The following is a 23,741-nucleotide window of genomic DNA, read 5'->3' as shown; positions in this document are numbered from 1 at the left end:
TATATACGTTATAAACTTTCTTCCACGACAAATCTTTTAAACTGCATTTTCTTGAAAGAATGGAACGTTTTAAAAATTATTCTCAACGTTTGCATTCCTTTTCTTGATTTAATAAATTAAACGCTTTTTATTTCAAATTTACTATAGGTAGAGTTTGATTGAATATTAAAAAAAAGTATATAAATTATTAAAATATATTACATTATATATTTATAATGTAATACATAGTAAAATTTTATTATTGAGTTACACAGCATTATATTAAATCCGATAAGATTAAGAGTGAACGTTAAATCTAGTCATTGCTTCCGTTATAATCGCGTTGAAATTTTTGCATAAATACCGCAAGAAATTATCTCTAAAGTGATAAAAGCTATTAATTTTTTTGGTAAGCTGTTAATTGTTTTGTACATAAGTTCCGACTATTTTTAAATACTTTATACATACACACAAACACACGCCTACACTTCTCAACACGTGCGCGTTCACAAAAGAAAATATGTGTAAAACTAAAATATATGTATTTGTACAAGTAGCAAGTGTGTCTGTGTGTGTGTGTGTGTGTGTGTGTCTTATAATTCAAGAAGAAAATCTAATTAAAAACGAAAGAAATAGATAGCTTTTCTATCATTAGAAGTATGTCTAATTGAAATAACAGCCTAATAAATTTATGTAAAATTTGAATAAAATTTAAATCTTTTTATTATTTCTTATCGATTTTTTAAAGCAGAAATATTAATAAAATTTATTCAACTTTATGTATTTTTTTTAAATAATTCTGCAATCTTAATAATTTTTTCTTTGCTCTCATTAGTTAGTGTTATTTATTTAACTAAAGTTTTTATTTTTATTACATTAGTTAAAAATAGTGTGTTAAGGATGCTTTAAACTTTAAACAATCTATAATTCAGGATTAAATTTAAGACAAAATTCTATATATCTTCTTTTAATACATATATATTTATTGTATGCATTGTAACATATGTATATGACAGATGTATATATATTTTGATCTATATGCATTTTATATATTTAATAATTTGTAATAATTTTAAAAATTTGTAATAATTTTTGTAATGTGTATATTCTTGTTATGTGTATATTTTAAATCGTTTATATAAAAGGCTTTTATAACAGTACATTACACACATATAATAAAAAGATAAAATATATTTTCAAAAAACATTGCACAAGTTTCTATCAGCTAAATTTTTTATCATAATAATTTTACATTATTTTTTGTCATTTGATATTACGCTAAGTTAAGCTGTTTTTGGTGAATATTGAGTGTATGGTTAATAATCTCTTCCCTAGAAAACTAGTCTTCTAATTAAATACGAAAAATACATTGACCACCTTCTCCACAAATTATGATAGACTAAATTATATTTCATATATTTTTATGTTTGAACATACATATATTAAATTTGCTGAAAGGAATATTATCTATGAGATGTTTTGAAAAATAATATATTTTTTCAAGATAAATCGAAGAATTATTGAAATTAATTTTAATATGTAACATTTTATAATTTCATCTTAAACATTGAAAAAGTACGTAAATTGAAAATAGAAATATTCCTTTGCCTGAAATTGGTGAAAGGATTGCCAAACGAGGTCACAATTGATTCAAGAAGAGAAGACAAAAGTATAAGAACAATGTTATATTAATGTTATGAAAATATATGCAATATTATGTTGTCATATACAATGAGCTTAAAGAATATGAAATAAAGAAAAGAAGGAGGGAACCTTCATTTACACGATAAACTTTTTGTCACGTAGTCGTTAATTATTTCAAAACACTATAATGAGCAAGCCTGCCATGAATACATATGACATAATTATGGAGAACGATACGAACAATATCAAAATCTTTATTGCGTATGTTAAAAAAAATTGTACAACAGAGAATTATATTTACTATATATACTTTGGCACGCTTGTTCGATATCTTTTTTTAAGAATTAAATATCAAGCTAATCAAAAGGTTAAAAACTATAATTCTTATGTATTAAATTTTAATATGAGTTACGTGATGAGAATAATAATATCCTATCCTTAGAAATATGACAATATTGGATGTTACATTTACATATATATGCTTTTTTATATATGCTGGGAAAAACATTGCTATTATTTTATATAAATATTCGTTTAATAAATATTTTCAGCAAAACTATCAGTAAAATAACAAAACTCACTAAGATTTATAACTATAACAATTTATTTACTTTATAATTCATATATACATTATAACGTTTTTTATAATTACATATAAAGCAAATAAATTAAATAAAATATTATACATATATATGCATGATTTTATACATGCATGATTTGTTGTGTCTGTGTGTATACAGAAATCAATAAAAAAAAAGAAAAGTAAAAAAATTAAATTAGCATCTTTAATATTTTAGAAACTATAAGAATTAGAGAAAAATTTCTTGAAAAGTTGCATAATAGAAAATATTGTATTTTATATAATAATTTTTCTATAGACACATTTAAAGTAAAAAAAATTAAGATCTCACTACGATCCTGAATTTAACAAAAATGAAGATAGCTTCATTATAGTATATCAAACCCCTGCATAGTGTGCTATTTCACTACATGACTTGAATAATTCAATTATTTAATTCATAAAACAAAATTAATCTACTAAACATTTTTATTTGGAATCATTTTTATTTGGAATTTTTATTTGGAAAGTTTACTTACAAAGAAATAAAAAATTTATTTATTAATTTTTTCTTTGAAATAATAGTTGAAATAATAGTTTTTGAGTTATAACCCTAACAGCATATGATATCATTCGAATATTCTATACTCATATTATAAATATACGTTACAGATGTAATATACTGAGAATAATCCTATAACATCTCTTGTTGTGTATTATTTTTCATATATTCTCAGAATATACTTTGAATATCTCGTATTAATATATTCTTTCTCGTATATTTTCAAGATATTCTATAATATTGCATGTGTTTTCTCATTTTGCCGTTACGCGCGCTACCAAACTCGTATTTAATTTTTGGTGAAATAGAAATAAAGGACTGGTACTAACATGAGTTACAAAGTTTCTTCTTTTTTCTCTTTTAGTCAATTTAATTTATAATAAACTGACTTAATTTAAAATTGTTTAGAAGTTTAGTTGTTCTGGATTCCTGGTTGGGATTCAGAATATTAAAAAGATTATTTAGTATATCCGTAGAATGTCTTGAGTATATTATACGTATATTATACATATATCATATGTGTACTAATAACATACTTAAAATATTCTGTGGATATACTTCTTATGTACTAAAAGATTATCCTCAGTATGTACTAAGAAGTAAGAAAATTTGGACATAGTCAGTAGTATTCTTAGTACGTACTTAATATATCGCAGTACATATTTCGAATATTCCTAGAATATACGCAATATATTTTTTTGTTATTCTTAGAATATTCTCAGAATCTACATGTGCTGTGTGGGAAACGTTTAAAGCCAATTATAAACTATATTTAGACGATAATTTATTTATGAGTCGTGTGTTAATAATGATGCACGAAAGCATAAACAAGAGATTGTATGTATTCTATGAAATTAATTAATTTTAAATTTTTATATCTCAAGTACAGCTACTTGGAGTAAAAAATCTCTTGGAAATAACTCTTGTATTTAATTTTCAAGGACTTTGCTATAATATCTTTAGTTGCGAATTTTAGGACACTCTATATGTGTACGTATACATGGTGTCTCATTTTAATGAAAATGGTTATATCTTTTAAACTTAATCGTACAAAAATTTTGAGACAAAATTTAATTAAGATTTTGAGAGGAAAAAAGTTATGAGCTTGAATTTTAACTAAAGCCATTTTCAAGATCAACCTAATTTTTTTATATATTAACCTTAACTTTGTCATATACTATAAATAAATTTCTTGCAATATTCGACGCAAAAAGTTATAAAGATATGATGATCAAAAATTATATTTTATCAGATATTTTATATATGTATTTACTTTAATTTTACACACATATATATATATACTTTAATTTTACATATGTACATGTATATACTTTAATTTTACATAATTTTACATAACCATGACATATTTTGTAAAATTATTTATTTTCGAATAATTTTACTTCAATGCACAAAATAAAGAAAAGAATCAATTGGTGTAAAAAAATACATATTTGGTTAAAAAAAATGTGTAGTTTTTGCAACTACATATGTACACAAAAATATAAAATTTAAGACTTTAAAGTCAATTATAAATTATTTTAGATAATCGTTTATTCACGTCGCATGTATAGAATAACAACGCACATACATCGTAGCATAAATGTATTTTATAATATATATATATATTTTATAATATATTTTATATCGAAACACAAAAATATAAAATATTTTATATTTATTCCGTTTGATTATCTTATTTTAACATTTTAATATGCAGGATAACTTGAGACAACAATATAAAAATTTATATGACTATATTATATAAAAATTTATATATGATATATTACATAGTTCTCATAGGCAACTAATATCCTTTATTTTAAAACTACGAGTAATTTCGCGACATTAATTCTTTTTTTTATTATAACTCAAGAGTATAACTCACTTTATTATATCTCAAGGTTGTATATATTGCTGTTATTTATTTTTATGTAACATTTATTTTTATTCTTTTAATACTAATAAATTTTTTATTGATATTAAAATCAATACGAACATACAAAAAGACTACTTTCTTGTGCATTTTATTTTATGTATTAGTTATTGTGTAGCAATACAATAATGACACACACATATCTTGCTATCACTAGGGTACGGGGGTACGCATAATACACATACATATACACGCACACGATTTGCAATGAGATACGTTCTCGTTGGCTCGGCGATCAGTCCAAAGTGAAGGCGCAACCGAAGCAACACGTTCCATTTAGTATACCAACGACCGTTGGACGACGTACCGGGAAGACTCGCTATCTTTTACGTCTTGTATCGTGTAAATATGTTCATATACATGCGTACGAATTAACATTATTTTGATGGTTCTATTTTAATGTGATTTTGCATATGTGGTTATTATCAATAGGTGAGAATATGTACCATTAGAATTATTAATTTGAATTAAATCATTAAATTTTTTACGTAATCTTATTTTTTACATTTAATTCTTGTAATCATTATTGTAATTCTTATTTTCAATATGAAGCAGATAATAATTTCTTTTATCCGGACAAAGTTAGTTATAATTTAAAATTATATATGCAATATGTACATATTAAATATAATATATAAATGAATCTCGTTATATATATATAATTAAAAATTATATATATATATATATATATATATATATATATATATAAAATTATGCGATATACAATCATTGCACATTTATTACTTTAAATTGCAACTCCTTTTATCTATTTTTACAATATGATTATGAATATAATTATAGAAATTAATGTTATAAGTAAAATTAGTTAATAGTTAGTAAATCTCACTTCATCATTAATCTATAACTAAGAAAACATAATGCAGAAAATATTGTAGCATCGAAAATAAGGAATTTATATAATGAAAATCAATTAAGTATATATAATAAAACTTAAACAATTATCATTTGATATTTCAATAAGTAAAAAGATTTATTTATTTACTATTCACAGCAGGTGTAGAATGTGAATATGCTCTGTATACGTGATTCAAAATATTTAATTTATACAAATCAATTATAGCAAATCAATTTGCTCTAATCTTTTCTATATTTATAATTTGCAAAAGAAAAATTCTTAGTAATTTTGATTTATTGTGCATTTGATTTTACGCAATATTATAAAAAATATTACATATTTTTTTAGTTATTAATTATATATTAATTAATATAATGGTTAATTAAACTTTGAAGTTCTAAGCCTATTTGAAGAAATTAATTTTAAAGTTAAAAAATTAATTTTAAAGTCAAAAAATTTTATATAAAAAAGATATGATTCTAAATGCTATCTATATAATATAATATAATAATGATCAATAAAAAAAATACGTAGCGGAAAATAAATAAAAATGTGTTATGTCAATAAGATAAGGAAAAAATTGCTGTAGGCGATATAATAATTTTTATACATACACACACATATGTCTTGTCGTATTTCTATCATTATCATTATTCATTAATCATTATTTTTTTATTATACTATTCAACACTAATGACGTGAATGATAATGATATGTTTATTAGAATGTTTTGAGTGTTTTGTATGTTACGTAATCTGAAATTTTTTTGAGTACGTATTGCTAATGTATTGCTTGATATCACATTAAGCATTAATATATTATTAATTTGCATTTGCAATTATTATCATTTGGACTTGTATATGTTAAAATTAAAAAATTAAAATACAATCAAAATAAAAAATAATTTTTTTTAATTTGCATTTTTTTTGTAGAAGAAACATACTGTTTATTTCTACTCAGTTTTTGTGATATTTAAAATTATTTGATATTTTCAAATTCTATATACCATTTTAAAAAGAATTTTTAGTGAATAGAAAAAATATTCTTTTATCAATAAAAACATATATTTTTTAATATGTATAGCGAGAAATGTTTTTTCTCTGGAAAATGACTTATATTAAATTGTGTATCTTAAAAAGATGTGATTATGATATGTATATTTTATATAACTATAAAATAATATGTATATATATTATACATTGTAGATAAAAAAATTAATTTTGTTTTACAATGTTAATCAATATTAATAATTAAATTCTTTTAATAGTTTAATATTATTTTCATACTCTTCTTGATTTATTAGCAAAACGCTCATCATAATTAGTTTAATAATTCATTTTTTTTAGACTATATAATGCTGGATTTACATAATAGATAAAAAGATGAAACTGTTCATAACTATTTGATTAGTTCAATGTCGAGGAAGTTATATAAAGTGTTCAAAATTATTACGATTAATGATATGAGTGTGTATGTTAAAATTTAAATAAAATATTACATATATTAATTTTCCCTAAATTAATATATGTATTAAAAAAATATTTTTTTCCTATATACTATATAAATTATAATTATAAAATATAAAATATAAAAAATATAAAAAGCTATTTTAGGATAATTAATAATCTGTTAGATATCATTTATCATTCCAAAACATAATAATAATGTCATAACATAATAATGTCGAATTTTAATTGTTTAATGTTTTAATGTAATGTAATGTTTAGTTTTTAATGTTTTTAATATTAATGTAATGTTTTTTAGATATCATTTTACTATCTGAGATTATTCAAATATCATATTGAATATCATGAATATAAATGAGGATTTAATTTAGTTTTTTGTTGTAATTATCTTAAAGAAATTATCATAAAGATTATATGTTTTTATGTTTCAGATATGTGCTTCTCAATAAATCAGCATGATTATCGGTGGTTATTGCGTAAACTCTAAATCGATCTCTATATAAAAATATCAGTTTGAGAAATGTGTCCTGAGTGATCAGTCGTTCACAGAAAAGCTGCGTCAAAAATTCGATAAGTTCACTATTCAAGTCGGATTTACGCGACTCTATACACGCGCATAGGATACACGTATACAGCATCATTATGACGTATTTACGTTCAATCGGGGAAGTGATTGTTTTCTTAGTATTGTCTGGTATTGCAATATTGGAGGGTATTATTAGGTCATTTATACCCAAAAGATACAAGATGAAAAGCATAGATGGCGAAATCGCTCTTGTGACAGGGGGTGGTGGTGGATTAGGCAGGCTTCTCTCTCTCAGGCTGGCCAACCTCGGTGCTATTGTCATCGTTTGGGATATAAATAAAAGCGGTGAGATTAAAAAACAAATTAGTAAATCGAAAAAAATTCTAAAATTTTAAATATTTAATTTATAGAACATGAGAATTCTATATATTTCAAATTCTATATATTTGATTCGAGATTCTTGAAAAGTTCAATGAAATATATATTTAATTATGTGCACGCCACATTATAAATAATATTTAAGCCAATGAAATTTTAGTCTTTTAATTATATAAAATTAAAATATATTTCTTATTTAATAATAATTATACACATATGCGTATGCATGCGTGTGTGTGTATGTGTGTGTGTTCCTTAAAAAATTTGATGCAATAAGATAAAAATCTGTCTGTATATTATTATGAGATATATGATCGAGTGTATTGAGAAAATTTACACGCAATTTTAATAATTCCACAAAGAAAATATATTTGAACTGAATGATATAGTATGTGATGTCAATACAGATATACAATGAATAACAAGAATATTGCTTCTATTATGACAAAAAGTTAAGTAAAATTAATAATATAACACGTAAACACTTTTTTACTTTAATATTATGTAATAATATTATATTATATATTATATAAAAAATTTAATCAATATATATCATGAATTAACAATGAAAATTATGAATATTTAATATATCTATTTTCAATTTTTTGTAAAGAACAAATTCTTTTGTTACAAGCTTTTTTATGCCATATTATAAAAAATATGATTTAGTAAGTATAAGTAATCGATGTTCTAAATCTTATCAGTTTCTAAAGTCTCATATCTTTTTTAAAAATAATACTTTTAAATGTTCAATAAAATCAACATTTAAAATGTTAAAAGCTGTAGAAACATTACTGAGCAATACACTTCAAATAATGTTGTAATAAATCAAATATGTATTTAAGTAAAATAAATTGTTAATACGAAACTTATAAGTTATTATTGATAATATTGCTTGATATAAAAAATCATTTCACGTATACGTACGCATAATGACGAAATCATAATGAAGGCCACAAAATTGAAAGTATTCAGGAAGTATTGATGATCAATAAAAACTGAACAGTGAAGATGTGACCGAAGGCCTCACTATAAATGCAAGGCCCATTGAGCTTCCGAATTTCATGGTCACTGTGAAACGCGAGCAGATTATTAATATCACTTACATGTTTCTCAGATTATAGTTTATAAAATTATTATTTTCGAAGCATACGATTTTAAAAATATATACATGAAAGGAATATAAGAAGTAGTAGATAAATATGCATACAGAATAATCCCTAATAAGTCCTAATATTGATTTTAACATATACTATCAAAATCATTATTTTGAGTAATCTCCAAATCAATAGAAATGTGCGTATGTGCATCTTGTATATGTATGCGTGTAAATTGTCACGTGTTTAATTGCCGAGTTTTTATATTTTTATCACATTAATTATAAATATTACATTATTCATATAATATTAATAAAAATTAATAATTATTTATAATATTAATGACACGAGTACATTCATAAATGTGTTCGTGTTGTTATGTAAAAAAATATTTTTAATATTTTTATATTTATTAATAAAGTTTGTAGAATAGTGATACAATCGAAAATTTCAATACAAAAATATTAAAATTATAAAAGCTTTATAATTTTAAAAATAATTAATCGTTATTAAAATTAATCGTTATTATATAAGAAAGATACCTGTTGTTAATATTCTCAATTTGCGTTCTATGATTTCTTTATGCATATCGATCAATCATATATTATTAATTTTTATCAATCTTTATCAATTTCACTTTTAAATCATAGTATAGTATTAATTATATTTTTTGATTATATGACTAACGCGCGTAAAAAATTGAAAGTTATAATTTTGTATGATTACATGTTATATGATTACATGTATATCATTTCTATTACATTATACAAAGTTTAAAACATACATTTCATGAAGCATCAAACAATCAAGCAGAAAATTTATGTCGCTTAAATCCAAAAGCCAATCCTAATAATTTGGTACATATTATTATATAATGTGTCATCAAAAAAATTAATGTAATTCGTCTATAACTAATAGAAACATTCACATAGTTAAATAAAATTAAAAAGCAGAAGTATCTTTATCGATGTATAAAAATATAATCGTATGCCGATATATATATATATATATATATATATATATATATATATATATACATAAACATGACATTTCATTTAGTCTACGGAATTACAAAATTAAATTTAAGGCAATCATTAAAAATAAGCGTGTTATGATGTTTTTTATCCCTCAAAATTTGATATAAAAATTTATAGTTAAGAAACACAAAATCTGGAATTATTTACTTAGAATTATTTATACTAAGACTCTGAATATTTGAGCAGTCAACAATAACAGCCATTGTTATTGTTAATGCAGTAATATGTTGATGTAAACATGATAAGAATATATTAAAAGCATACGATACGAAAATTAAAAGCATATGATAAGAATATATTAAAAGCATTTTCTTTGTTTGTTAAAATTAAATTAAGGGGTTTACTAAATTCACGTTAAATGAATAAAATATATTTACTCTACTTTTAAATACTTTAAATTGTTAAATATATACTGCTTTGACAGAGAGTTATTCATGAATAAATATAATGAAATAATCAGTTACTAGCGAAAGTGACAGAAACTTTGATACTTTCAATAATTGATTTTACATGCCATTTTTAAAAGTGAGTGCTTTGAAAATGCATAGGAATAACATTTTTGTGCAATTAATTAAATGCGCAATATATTAACAGAATTTTTAAAGTAGAAAAATTATGTGTGTATATTACATTTTTGATATTAATATTCATGGAGCTTTTTATTTGGAAACAATTAATTAATATATACATATACATATACATACATATATATATATATATATATATATATATATATATAAAATTACTAATTATGTTGACTAATTATTTACTACTAGGTATATTCATCAAATATATACGTGAATCTGTACTAATTATAAATAACTATTTAATATAATAATTATAGTTATATTGTACTTGAAATATGTATTCGCTTTATTATAATAAGATGCAATTGTGTATTTGATACTATTATATTTAACTTCCATATTTAATTTTAAGCGTTCCTATTTATCAATTAAGTTGCCTTAAACAAAATTAAATTTTCATTTTTTAACATCTGTTTTAATAAAAAACTATGTAAAGGATAGTACAATTCTGTTTCCTGTTTCGATAATAAAAGTGGCATAATATTCAAGGTCTACAGGTATACCTGATCTGCTGAATTAAATTTGCAAACTGGTTAACCGTCACAAACATCAAATATCAAATGAGTATGCCCTATGTAACACAATATTATTTCAGATTTATCACGAATTTTGGATATATTTATATACATAGCAAATGCAAATTTAACTTTCTCTTCATTTATCTTCGTTATTTTGAAAGCAGATATATTGCAAATTTATTTATTAACGCAGATAATCATTTTTATCCTTTTTTACCTTTATATTTTAGATATAAACAAAATGTCTCTTAGTGTAAATGCTCATATATTTTAAATATTATTAAGAGAAATCGATTGTATAGGAGTGAAAGTATCAGTGGCAAATGATTGCATTAGCATTTTTTATCTAACAGATGTGTGTGAAGAGAGCAGTTGCTATTTAGGCGAGCAATCAGACGAAAAAGAAGCTATAAGGACAGTACTTTCTATCTAGAAATTTTTGCATATATATATATATATATATATATATATATATTTAAAAAAAGTCAAATTATATTCAAATTTTATATATACTATATTTTAAAAAGAATATTGATATGCTCTTTGATGAGCTTTTATTGTAATAATTATTTAATTATAAAAAGTCTTAATATCAATATATATTATAGTTTAAAGAAATGTTTTAAATTTTATAATTAAATAATTATTATATTTTTATATATTTTTTTAGAACAATTGCAAAAATTATGAATCCTCACAAAATTCCATAAATAATTATTATTATGAGTTTTACAATCTTGTGGATATTTGTAGGATATCATTATTTTTTAATGTAAGAGATATAATTGCATTTATGCAATATATAATTAAAAATGTTTTGAAAAGATCGTAATGAGATGTATTGCTATTTTTTGTAAAATAAGATAATGTTAATGAAGTCACGCTTGTGTATTATGTATATAATAATAGAACACAGATCTAAATTAAGAAAGTAATGATTTCGCGAGAGATAAAAATGCCTTTCTCTTTTTCTTCTGCATATATAACTTGCAAGTGCAGAAGAAAAGTCTTAATATTTTATTTATATTTCACAATATAAATTTTTTTTTCTAAGCACAGTACATACAATGTATAATCGTTGTTGAAATATATCAAACAAAAAGTGTAAGATCGCAGTATTAAAAATTTCTATTTTGTTACAGGCATCGAGGAAACTATTAAACTCGTGCGGGCGGTCGGAGGTACGTGTTACGGTTATGTCTGCGACTTATGCGATCGAGAGGATGTATATAAAAAAGCCAAAATTATCGAGGAAGAAATTGGCAAGGTAATAACATAATTAAAAAAAAAGAATTTTTCATAATCTTTTTGATGCTGAATAGAAATACAAAGATAGATTCAGTATGCTGCGCATTATGTATGTATATATGTATGTATGTATAGATGTATGTATGTGTGTGTACATATATTTATCAATCCCTTACTAATGCAATAGTTTAATAATTGTTTTGTATATATACATACACATGTGCGCGCACGCGCGCGCGTGCGCGTGTGTGTGTAATACATAAGAAATTGAAACTAATATAATTTTGTTGAATTTAGATGTAAATGTGTGCATCAAAAATATATGAAAATGGATATCTTCATATATATTTACAAATAAATAATAAAAATTGATATTTTTTTCATTTATATACAATCTTGACGAAAATAAAACTCACTGAAATTATTATTATTTTAAACTAAGGTAGTAAGAAAGATCAATGTGTAAGAATCTAAAATTCTTTTTGTCTAAAATTCGCCTATTATTGTAATTTTATATAATTTAGAGAGCATTTTCTTTTCATGTATTTTTTAATTCTTAATGCGAAGTATAGGATTTGTACTTATACATATATTAACCTTGGCAATCTAAATAGATCGCAAATACTTGACGAAACGCAAAAAAAGATTCTTAAAAGTCAAATAGTGCATGATTCAACGAAGCACTCACAACAAGTATTTCTCTGTGGATGATATTATGAAAGTTTATATTACTTCATAACGTTGTGATATGTTAGGCCGATATATGGATTTTAAAAATTGCGAGAAAAAAAATTTTATTCGTTCTCTCTGTTCAATGATAAAATATAATATTATATATATATGATTATTTATTTTCCGTTTTTACACTAACTTTTATTGTGAAATGCAAAATGATAATTACTTTGTTTTAGGTAAGAATAAATAATTTTTGTGCTTTTATTTTTAGGTAACGATACTAATTAATAATGCAGGCATTGTTACGGGAATGAAATTTCTGGACACTCCGGACAAACTTATTATTAGAACAATGGATGTTAACATCATGAGCCATTTTTGGGTAAATAAAAATATTAATTTAAAATTAATCCATCACTAAAAGTTTAAATAATATATTATATTGTTTATATTTCAAAATATTAAAAATATTACATCTTATTAACGTATATTATTTCATCTTTAGAAACTTTTATACACACAGAAATGCATTAACTGTTTAAAAGATATTGATAATTTGAAAATCTTTTTACGATGAAAAGAGACATATCGAATCGAAATATCGTTTAGAAATGAAATTCGTGAAAAGAAGTCTCGCATGTCTTAATTCCCTTGTTCATAGATTTTGTAATATGATTTTGCAATTCATTTCGAAATGATGTGACTCAACCGTGATATCATAAGCGATGATGTTTTGAATTATCCAACTTGCTGCAAATTTGAGATTTTGGTTTAAATTGAAGAATCTTGAATATAATTCAAAGACAAATTGTTTCATCCACATACATACATAAACGCACACACACAGAAATATATTTGTATACACACACATACATACATATTGAAACATGTGTGTGTGTGTGTTTTTCAATGTGTGTATATATATTGCGGAGAATTGGCGGTGAGAGGCATTCCATTTCGTCCCTCCTATTTGTTGCCGCTGGTCAGGTGCAAGAACCGGTCAGATAGGTGCAAGCCATGTTGTAGTCTCTGTATGTTATAGTCTCTTGCAACATACACCAGTTAATGATATGCTTGCCAAATAATTTAAATTCCTTAATATTTGATACGCTTACAAATTTTTATTTGCTTCGAAATTTTAGCAGAAAGGAATTCCATTGATTTTATTCCTATATATTTTATTAGAATATCTTATTGTTGCCTATTCGAATTAGTAGAATAAAATAATTTTGTCAAGATAACATATTTCTCTCTCTCTCTCTCTCTTTCTCTCTCTCTCTCTCTCTCTCTCTCTCTCTCTCTATATATATATATATATATATATATATATATGTATGTATATATATGACATAATAATATGAGATAATAATTTGTTTGTTTTCAAGATTTGTTTCAAGATAATTAGTTTTTTTCAGGATAATTAGTTTATTTTAAGATTTTTAATGAGAGCTTCGTAAAGCTGCATAATAATATGAAAACATAAAAACATTTATAAATAATAGCGCTATTATGTTCACAACCTGCATGTTATTAAGAGATTTTAATGTGTATACATATATATGTATATATATATATCCATGTATGTATGTATGTATGTATATGTGCATTTGTATACGTACATATACATATATATAGATATCTCGGTTTAATATGTAAATTATTTGATAAGATTAAAAAAAATGTATATCTGTGTTGATAATTCATTCGTAATAATATTTGTTATATCTTTGTATTATAATCTTAATGTTAGATCAATGATGATTAAATATGAGATTTACCTGCAGCGTCAGAAACAAAATAGCTTATCATGTTGTTAGATGATGTTAAAAAAAAATTTAATTTATAAAGTCATATGAATTAATGTTTAATCTGTTTATAATAAAAAAAAAGAAGATGACCGTGACTTTTAATGCAAGTATTTTTCCTAGTTTTTTATGTAAAAAAATAGAAAATGATATAGCAAATTGTGTTTTTATTCCTCATATTATTTTCTAAACTTCATCATTTTACATTTTAATGTAGGTCAGAATGCTTGAAGTCCCATTTATGAATTTTAATTTCTAACTTAAATCTCAAATTATGTTGTATAATTTTAGATATTTTTTAACAATTTTAGCAAATAATTAAAGAAAATAATTATACTGTCAAAGAATTTACTAATTAATAGCGATATTATTACTTTTTAAAAATCTCAGTTCTCTTAAGAAATTTTATAATCAATGATAAAATTATATTTTTTTATTTCCATTATTGTAATAAAATATTAATATAAATAGACAATATTCAGAAATTTGATTTCTAATTTCTTTTATGGATTTCTAATCCGGTTTAATTCTCAAGATTGACAAGAGAAAGAAATTAAAATAAATATTTATATTAAATAAATAAAAAATAAATAAAATTAAGATGTGAACAAAAATTAATACTGAATAAAGGCATGACATATTCGGCATAATAAAGCAAACGTAAAAGTGGGTTAACAACATCGTGAAGGAAACTCCGCGCGGCAGTTATAGTAGACTTTTACATCTCGATGTCATGGTCATTTCTGTTGGATCTTGCCATCCACTTTCCAATGCTCTTCCCTACTTCACTGGCGATTCCATTCGCTTGTATGTCATATTATCGTGCAAATTTCAATGAATTCATATATTACTAGTTTTATCTCTTTTTCTCTCACTTAACCAAATAATGAAAAACTATATTAGTGATCTGAGAACTCAATTTTTAACTAAAATTTTTTATTTTTTATGAAAATAAATTTTGCAACTTAGAAACACTATTTAAAACACAAAGGAAAAAATTAAACATACTTATATTCTGATATTCCTCTACAAATTTTATATAGAAAGAAGGCATTTCTGTCTCCATCTGTACGTTTGGTTCTAATATTAATGTTAGTACTATACTTGATGTTATTTCTTTGATTAGAGAATCTGGATAATTTAAAAATATATGTTTTTTATCTTTTATCAGTTTGTCGTTGATCATTTTCATTTGATTTCCACATTGTGATTTTCACATATTTGCATTTTTTAATTTAAGTTAATAATATAAAAATTTCCATAATCTTTGAATCACATTTAAAATGTTTACTTAAATAATCGCAACATGTTATTTTTATTTTCCTTTTAAAATCTTAAACTTAAATTTAAAGAAAATAATTTTTATAAGTTTCAAATTTATATATCAAAAGTCATGGTAAATGTCATGGACAATAAAGTTAATAAAAAGTTAATAAAGTTAATAAATGCTGTGAAAATTATTAATTATAATAACAATATTTTTTCATAATGCAATTTTAGACTGTAAAGGCCTTTCTTCCAACAATGTTAAAGAATAATAAAGGGCATATCGTGAGCGTGGCGAGTTTGGCTGGGCAATGTGGAGTTCCTAAATTGGTAGATTATTGTACATCAAAATTTGCGGCTATGGGATTTGACGAGGCTCTTCGAATGGAACTTGAGGTAGACATAATTTGTCTATTGATAATGAGTCGAACTCAAGCCTATTATGTAACTGTTAACACATGAGTTATAATTGTAATGCATAGATTAAGACTTTAGCTATATAATTATGTAAAAAAATACTTTATTTATAATTTTAAATAACTAATCAATTATTTATATTCTTTTAGTATGAAGGATACGATATCAATACAACAGTCATTTGTCCTTATTTCATTCGTAGTACCGGTATGTTCGAAGATGTTCAATCAAGGTAAATAATATATTATGATTTTTTATGATTTAATGCAAGGGCTCACAAATTAAGTGCTTTGACAATTTCGGAAATTTATTTAAAAATTATATTTTATAAAAATATATTATTTTTTTACACACACATGTACAGAATATCTCTCTGTATAACATTTTAACATTATATTCCAAAAATAAAATAGAATCAAAAATCCTAATACAAAAATTTCAAAGTTGTAATACAATAGTTTTCGAATTATCATTGATAAAAGTATGTCAATGATATCGCGTAGAACGCGTGCTCTCGGATCTATAACTACATTTACATGCATAACAATGCATAAATCGATTTCTGATTTAGTATTAATTTTTATAAATCAGATAGTGATATTTATTGCAGCTAATTTTATCATTTTTTGTCTGTGTTTACTGTATATGGTAGTTAGTTAATATTAAGTTATAAATGTTATATGCAAAATATTTAATTCTTTTTTAATAACAATTTAGTTAGTTGATTAATTATTATATTTAAATAAAATTATATTTTTGCACACTAGAAAAACAAGGTTCATTTTTGTTATGCTGCCAGAAATTAAATTTAATAAATACGCAGCATATCAAAATCATAGTCATAATTGAATTTGCTAGCATTTTGATATTTATAATGTATATACTTTTTCTTTTCTCTTTATATTTAAATACATTATGGAATATTTTATATATTTTTTAATTATTTTTAATCGAATAAATGTATTTTTCGCGCATAAATATATTTGACGTAATTAGTTTAAAAAGATTGTTATATTTGAAATATAATGTAGATATGTTCCAACTCTGAGCCCAAACGTCGTAGCTGACAAAATTATAACTGCAATGAGATGCAATGAGAAATATGTCATTATTCCAAGCTACTTACAAGTTCTGCTAGCTTTAAAATGGTAAGTAGTTTATTACATATTATTGCGCACATATGGATCAAATTGTATAATTTCAAACACAGGCTATTTCCGTGGTCTTGTTCTGCTATGCTGCTTCGTGGATTGGTCAAAGATGCTTCACCGAACCATGTTGATAGCGAACCATGTGTATCTACAGATACAATTATAACAGAAAAACCGTGTGCTGTTTCATCATCGAAAGATCAAAATGGTAAAACCATCCATCAACAATTAGCCAGACGTATCTCCAGCGAAAGAAAACCTTAAACTTTTTCGGTCTGTTTGATTTTAATATTAGTTTAAAATATTTTTTGTCAAATTCATTTCTGCTTTATGAAGTATTAGTGTATTGGCCTTTAGTTTTATCTTTTCTGATCTTACAAGTTATATTTTAGCGGTCAGAAAATAAATATTGTGAGATCGATTGATTTAATCATTTAATGCAAATGTAGAAAAGCTTCCATATATACGATGATTTCGTATCGATTATATCGGTAAATTATTTCAAAATCGTGTCTATCTATCTTGGAACGTTTTGTTTAATATTTGCACAAAATTAAAATGTCATTAGACAATTGCGATAGATTCGTTATAATTCTGTTAAAGATTCGTCATTAGATAATTGCGATAGATTCATTATAATTCTGTTAAAAATTTGGACAATACAATATATATGTTCATTTCCTAGCAATTCTACATTATATCTATGAAATTTTATAATAATTTCGTATTCTGAATGTGATTTTAGTAAAAAAATCGATGACTAAATTTAAAATTATTTGTGGGATTCTTGTCATGCATTGTTATTGTATGACATCCTTTTTTACTTCTATTTTTTCATTGTAAAATATAGTAAGAAAAATAGGTGAATATATTCTTAAAAAAATGTGATACTGAATCTAGTAACATCAGTAGTAGATATATAAGAATAATATAGTCGAATGTTCGTTTTCTTAACTCAATACTTTAATATTTTTTTCTGTGCCACTTTGTCACTACTTCACTGGTTATTTGGTACATTTGTGATTACGTGACCATGACATCATCAAATAAGTGAGTAAAATTGTTCTTAATTTTACATATGCAATTAATGCATAATACATATTCGTCCTATATACATCATTAAGTCTATTTGTTTTGTTCGCACTCTCTATAATTTTTTGCCACAAAATATATATACATATATATATATATATATATATATATATATATATATATTAGAGAAAGAGAGAGAGAAAGAGCGAACGAAGAATCTAAATGTAGAAAGTATAAATAAAATAAATAGACTTAATGCAGAGTAAATTAGGGGTAAAAAATAAGCAAATGCATTGAAAGGAAATTGGCATATTAAGGATATGTAAGTTCGACTATATTAGAGCGAGAATATCTAATTTGATACTATGTATAGAATTGCAGAAGCGTACTTGTACCATAACTATAATACAAATGTTTGACAATTCTACATAATTTGTAAAGATCACTACTCTTATTATTGTCCTATGTATGTAGAAAATATTTACATATATAAGAATGAATGGTATTATTGTATGCCAAATTTAACGAACGATATATAATAAAGATTGCACGCGGCTTTATGCTTCAATTCTCCAAAGTATAGTTTTAAATAATAAACTAATCGTAATATAATATGTTACATTGATATAAAGGCATTAGGAAAATGTGACATTAGTAATATATATAAATGTACATTTTTTATAGCAAATATTTAGAATATATAATTTCTAATAGAGGGAAATTTTCAGATAAATATTTATATTATATATTATATATATATATATATATATGTATTTGTGTTTGTAAACGAAACTATATAAAAACTACGTACAATCTCACTTCATTTTTAATATCAATTAAGGACACATATTGAGAAATATTTTTAAACAATAGTTTTATCATATGGAATAATATAGAAATATTTGTTCTTTTATAGTAATCGTAACAATTTTAAGTAAGTAGTGATCAACGAATTTTTTTGTGTATATAATCCTTATTCTTTTAAATAACGTTTTTTTTTAAACAACAGAGGATTTGGAGATAAACTTTTATTAGAAAAAATTAATCTAGCTTTTATACAGTGTGCCATAACTTATATTTGCAAAAAAATATGAAAGAGCAATTAAAATTACACATTATGTTATATTGTATAACATTTTTTGTATTTTATAACATGAAACATGTAATAAACTGTGCATTTAGTCTATTAAATTTTTCTGATATATTATATGTGATTTAAGAAAAATTTGAGAAAATATTTCGTTAAGAAACAATTTTGCTTTTTATCAGAATTATTAAAATTAATTCTTTTTCTGTATATACTTTTTGTCTTTTTTTCTATTATATATGATACTTTCCTATTGTACACACATGTAGTTTCTTCTTATGACAATTAATTAAATCTCTCACATTATGATTTAATAACTTTTAAAAATAGAAATTCTTTGAGTATTTGTACACACATAGCATAATTTTTCATGCGTGAACATCAACGATATAAAAAGACTAGAATAATACAAAGCTACAATACTTGCGAAAATCGATTTAACATGTCTTTTTAAAGAGCAGATTAATTTTTACTTTGATCGTTTTTTGTTTCGCGATATATTAAAAAAAGCTTCATATTTCTTGAAAAAATTTTCATATAATATACTTTTTAAGATAAGAGAAATAATAACTAATATTATTATAGTATAATAATATTTTTGGTAAAACTACTGTTTAGGGAACTCATATTTTTATATATATGATATGAATTGATATGTACAAAAAAAAGTTTTTACATAAAATATGTACAAAAAAAAAGTTTTTACATAAAATAAAATAATAAAAGAAAGAAAAAGAGAAATCCTTAAAATATGAAAGATTCAAGTGAAATTTCTAAAGCTGAGTCGAACGTAAGAATCGGTATTGCAAAATTTACTTTTGAAAATGGGGACAACTACGAAGGAAAATATCAAGTGGATTTTGACAAATGTACCTTAGTTAAACAAGGTTATAACATTTCTGGTATATATTTAATAATTATGAATATATATTATCTAAATAGAAAAATGATCATCAGTATTTGTATTTATATTTGTTATTTAATTTAGATCAAGGAGTATATGTAACCGATAACTTTGATGTATATAATGGTACATGGCACGACGATAAGTTTGCCGGTAAATTTCACATTCGGTAAATAATACGTTATATTATATATAACATATATTATAGATGATATCTCATGAAATACTATTTAATAACTCTAAGAATACCTTCATGTTAATTTTTTAAAAGATACAACAATAATGCGCAATATAAGGGTAACATTGATAGAAACGGAGCGATGAATGGTATAGGAACATATATATTTCCCGATGATTCCTCCTTGATGGCTTTATGGTCGCAAAATAAACCTATTTCAGATGTCATTTATCAAAAACCACTTGGATATAAATGGAAAACTGAATCAGTTTCAAATAATGTTTGTATATCAACTTGTAATATAAAATTACAAATTGATTAGTTAGATGAGATTATATTTTGTTATATAAATTTATAATTTTGTTAAAATTACATTCCTATTATCTGTAACATAGCAAATTTTATTTACAACTGGAAATCATTTTTGGAATGAAATATGTCAAAGATCTTTCAAAGAAGAAAGTTCGCGTCATCTTCCTAATATTAATAAAGTATAAATGTGAAATATAATTATAATTACATCACTATAAAATACTTATAAATTAATGTATACATGCGTTACTTTATTATAAATATTCATAAATTTTAAATATAATTGTGATTAACAGCAAAATAAAATGATTAGCCGTAATTTAATATGATTAATAGTACCAATTCACATAGCATATAAAAATCAAATCTTTATTTTCTGAGTGAACTTTATCAAGATTGACAAGGACTTCGACAATATCACTTGGAATCAAAACTTCTATTATTATATCTAGGTCGTTAACATCCATGTAACAATTATTGGGCATAGGTTGGGTTAATATGTTAACTTATATATTTTGATACAGAGTCATATTTCAATCATATTTTTTCGGCAATTATTAAAATATAAGCTATTTTTATGTATAGAAAGTATTTATTGATATTTTATCTATTAATACAGTAATTATATTCTGCCAATTGTAAATGATTATATTATCATGAATAACATCACGGTAAATTTCATATTCGGTAAATAATATATTTGTTTATATTATATATACATACATATATATATATATATATATATATATATATATATATACACAGTAATCTGAGCTCGCAAGAGTTCGTCATCAATAAATATTTTAACAATTAAATTTATCTATGTAAATATATTATGACTGTATTAAATGATGACTAGATCTCAAAGGCTAATCGGGATTTAGAATTATTTAAATTAATTTGACTTTATGTATGTATATGTGTGTGTGTGTGTGTGTGTGTGTGTGTGTGTAAAGATGTATGACATTCGTCGTTGAATTACGAAACTAATGCTTTCGAGGAATTGTTCGTTTGCATTATTATTAACAGTTTAAATGCATTTAAATTGAAAAAGGAGAGACTTTTTTGCCATCTAATCACCGTCATCAATAAATACTTCACGCTTATTAACGTGTGATTTTATGTTTAGATGTTCATTTGAGTGTAACTTTATTTTAACTTTTAACTTTAACTGAAATAAAGCCAAGCCATCAATTAAAATCGATTAATTAAAATTGGTATATATAGTAATATATTTATAATAAAAAAATTATGTGTAACATTTATATTTATATTTCATATTACAGGTAATTTCATTAATTAATCATTTGGTTTTATATTAGTTAAAGCAGAGTTTAAAATCTATGTTTACAAACAAATTTTACAATATGGATGAGCTATGTCAAAAATTAGAATAAGATCGGTATGTATTATAAGAATAAGATAGCATCATTTTACCCGTCATTAATTTATCAATATAATTGATAAAATTACTAATTCTTTAATCAATAAATTAGATAAAATTTATACAAATTAAAAAAATCTTTTCTATAATCTTCCTTCTCTAGTTAATATTTCATTTAGTTCATAATTTAGTTAATAATTTATTCTTGCAATAGATACAATACATATCAAAATAATTTATTTAACTTAAAAGTTATTTAACTTAATTTGTTCTAGCTCATCCATTTTAAGGCAACGGATCTATCTACAATTTACAATCTATCGTCTCTACAAATCCGTTACCTTAAGATTAAATAAAAGTTTTTATCACTCACCGATGCGTAACAGTGAAGTTGTTGAAGCTGCACATTGTCTGTAACATACAAAAATAAAATTCACAAATTATAGAAACATTCAAAATTTTATTCAATCAAAGATTTCATCAAAATAAAATTAATATTTCAAAAAATTATTATTTTATCAATTTTTATATCCAACGTGTAAAATAAAAAGCAGATATATATACATATGAAAAAAATTTAAATTTTAAAACTATTTTTTAGATAGATACTTTTATACGATTTTTTAAACAATTTTCTTTTCTAATGTTTTCTGCATTATTTCATTTAAATAATCAAATCAAATTATTATGCATACGATTTATAACTAATATACAAATAATAAATATTCACCTTAAAGTTGCACCGATACAGGATACCTCTTCTGGATCTCCTCCTTCTCCTCATTTCAGATTGTCAGGACCATCGGTTACATAGATCTGTAAAATACGAAGAAAATCCAAATTGTAGTTATATTAAAAAAAAACAACATTTCAAAAAATTATTGTATACATTTAATTTTATATTATTCAACGTATATAATAAGCAAATTAATGAAGCAATTTTTTTAAATTTAAAAAAGTTCTATTAACAATTGTCTAGTAAGTTTATTAAAATCTATAAAAATAGAAATTTTTACAGGATTATAATTTTTATGTAAACCTTTTGCTCTAATTTTTTCTTGTTAAGTTATAAAAATAAAAAATCAATTACACGATTAATTAAACTTAATTTAAATCGCGCGTACAAATTAATAAATAATT

General features: G+C 23.3%; 2 protein-coding genes across 3 annotated transcripts; both read left to right on the top strand.

Moving 5' to 3' along the window:
* Positions 1-4,912: 4,912 nt before the first annotated feature.
* Positions 4,913-18,878, top strand: LOC105259010 (epidermal retinol dehydrogenase 2). Of its 2 annotated transcripts, none has more exons than XM_011270664.3 (8): positions 4,913-5,019; positions 7,431-7,870; positions 12,285-12,409; positions 13,337-13,447; positions 16,371-16,532; positions 16,703-16,785; positions 17,585-17,701; positions 17,764-18,878. In XM_011270664.3, exons 2-8 carry the CDS (start codon positions 7,642-7,644, stop codon positions 17,966-17,968), a joined length of 1,032 nt encoding a protein of 343 aa, XP_011268966.1. In that variant the 5' UTR covers positions 4,913-5,019; positions 7,431-7,641; the 3' UTR covers positions 17,969-18,878. The 2 variants fall into 2 exon arrangements, with proteins under 2 accessions (XP_011268966.1, XP_011268965.1); XM_011270663.3 differs by having other exon boundaries at positions 4,913-5,109.
* Positions 18,879-20,558: 1,680 nt separating this feature from the next.
* On the top strand, positions 20,559-21,403 carry LOC112639936 (phosphatidylinositol 4-phosphate 5-kinase 7-like). The gene is made up of 3 exons (XM_025415396.1): positions 20,559-20,710; positions 20,812-20,896; positions 20,999-21,403. The coding sequence occupies exons 1-3, from the start codon at positions 20,575-20,577 to the stop codon at positions 21,225-21,227; spliced, it is 450 nt and encodes a 149-aa protein (XP_025271181.1). The 5' UTR covers positions 20,559-20,574; the 3' UTR covers positions 21,228-21,403.
* The last annotated feature ends 2,338 nt before the right edge of the window (positions 21,404-23,741 follow it).

This window comes from Camponotus floridanus, unplaced genomic scaffold (genome assembly GCF_003227725.1).
Source record: "Camponotus floridanus strain SB8 unplaced genomic scaffold, Cflo_v7.5 scaffold12, whole genome shotgun sequence".
Taxonomy (NCBI): domain Eukaryota; kingdom Metazoa; phylum Arthropoda; class Insecta; order Hymenoptera; family Formicidae; genus Camponotus; species Camponotus floridanus.
This window is presented reverse-complemented; position numbering and strand designations above follow the sequence as displayed.

What these genes read in the sequence shown, in the direction of transcription:
- LOC112639936 (XM_025415396.1), top strand. Translation starts at nt 20,575, where the DNA reads ATGAAAGATTCAAGTGAAATTTCTAAAGCTGAGTCGAACGTAAGAATC. An exon ending in ATGTACCTTAGTTAAACAAG is followed by an intron (nt 20,711 to 20,811) that starts GTTATAACATTT and finishes TATTTAATTTAG; the next exon opens with ATCAAGGAGTATATGTAACC. An exon ending in GCCGGTAAATTTCACATTCG is followed by an intron (nt 20,897 to 20,998) that starts GTAAATAATACG and finishes ATTTTTTAAAAG; the next exon opens with ATACAACAATAATGCGCAAT.
- LOC105259010 (XM_011270664.3), top strand. Translation starts at nt 7,642, where the DNA reads ATGACGTATTTACGTTCAATCGGGGAAGTGATTGTTTTCTTAGTATTG. An exon ending in TCGAGGAAGAAATTGGCAAG is followed by an intron (nt 12,410 to 13,336) that starts GTAATAACATAA and finishes TTTTATTTTTAG; the next exon opens with GTAACGATACTAATTAATAA. An exon ending in ACATCATGAGCCATTTTTGG is followed by an intron (nt 13,448 to 16,370) that starts GTAAATAAAAAT and finishes ATGCAATTTTAG; the next exon opens with ACTGTAAAGGCCTTTCTTCC.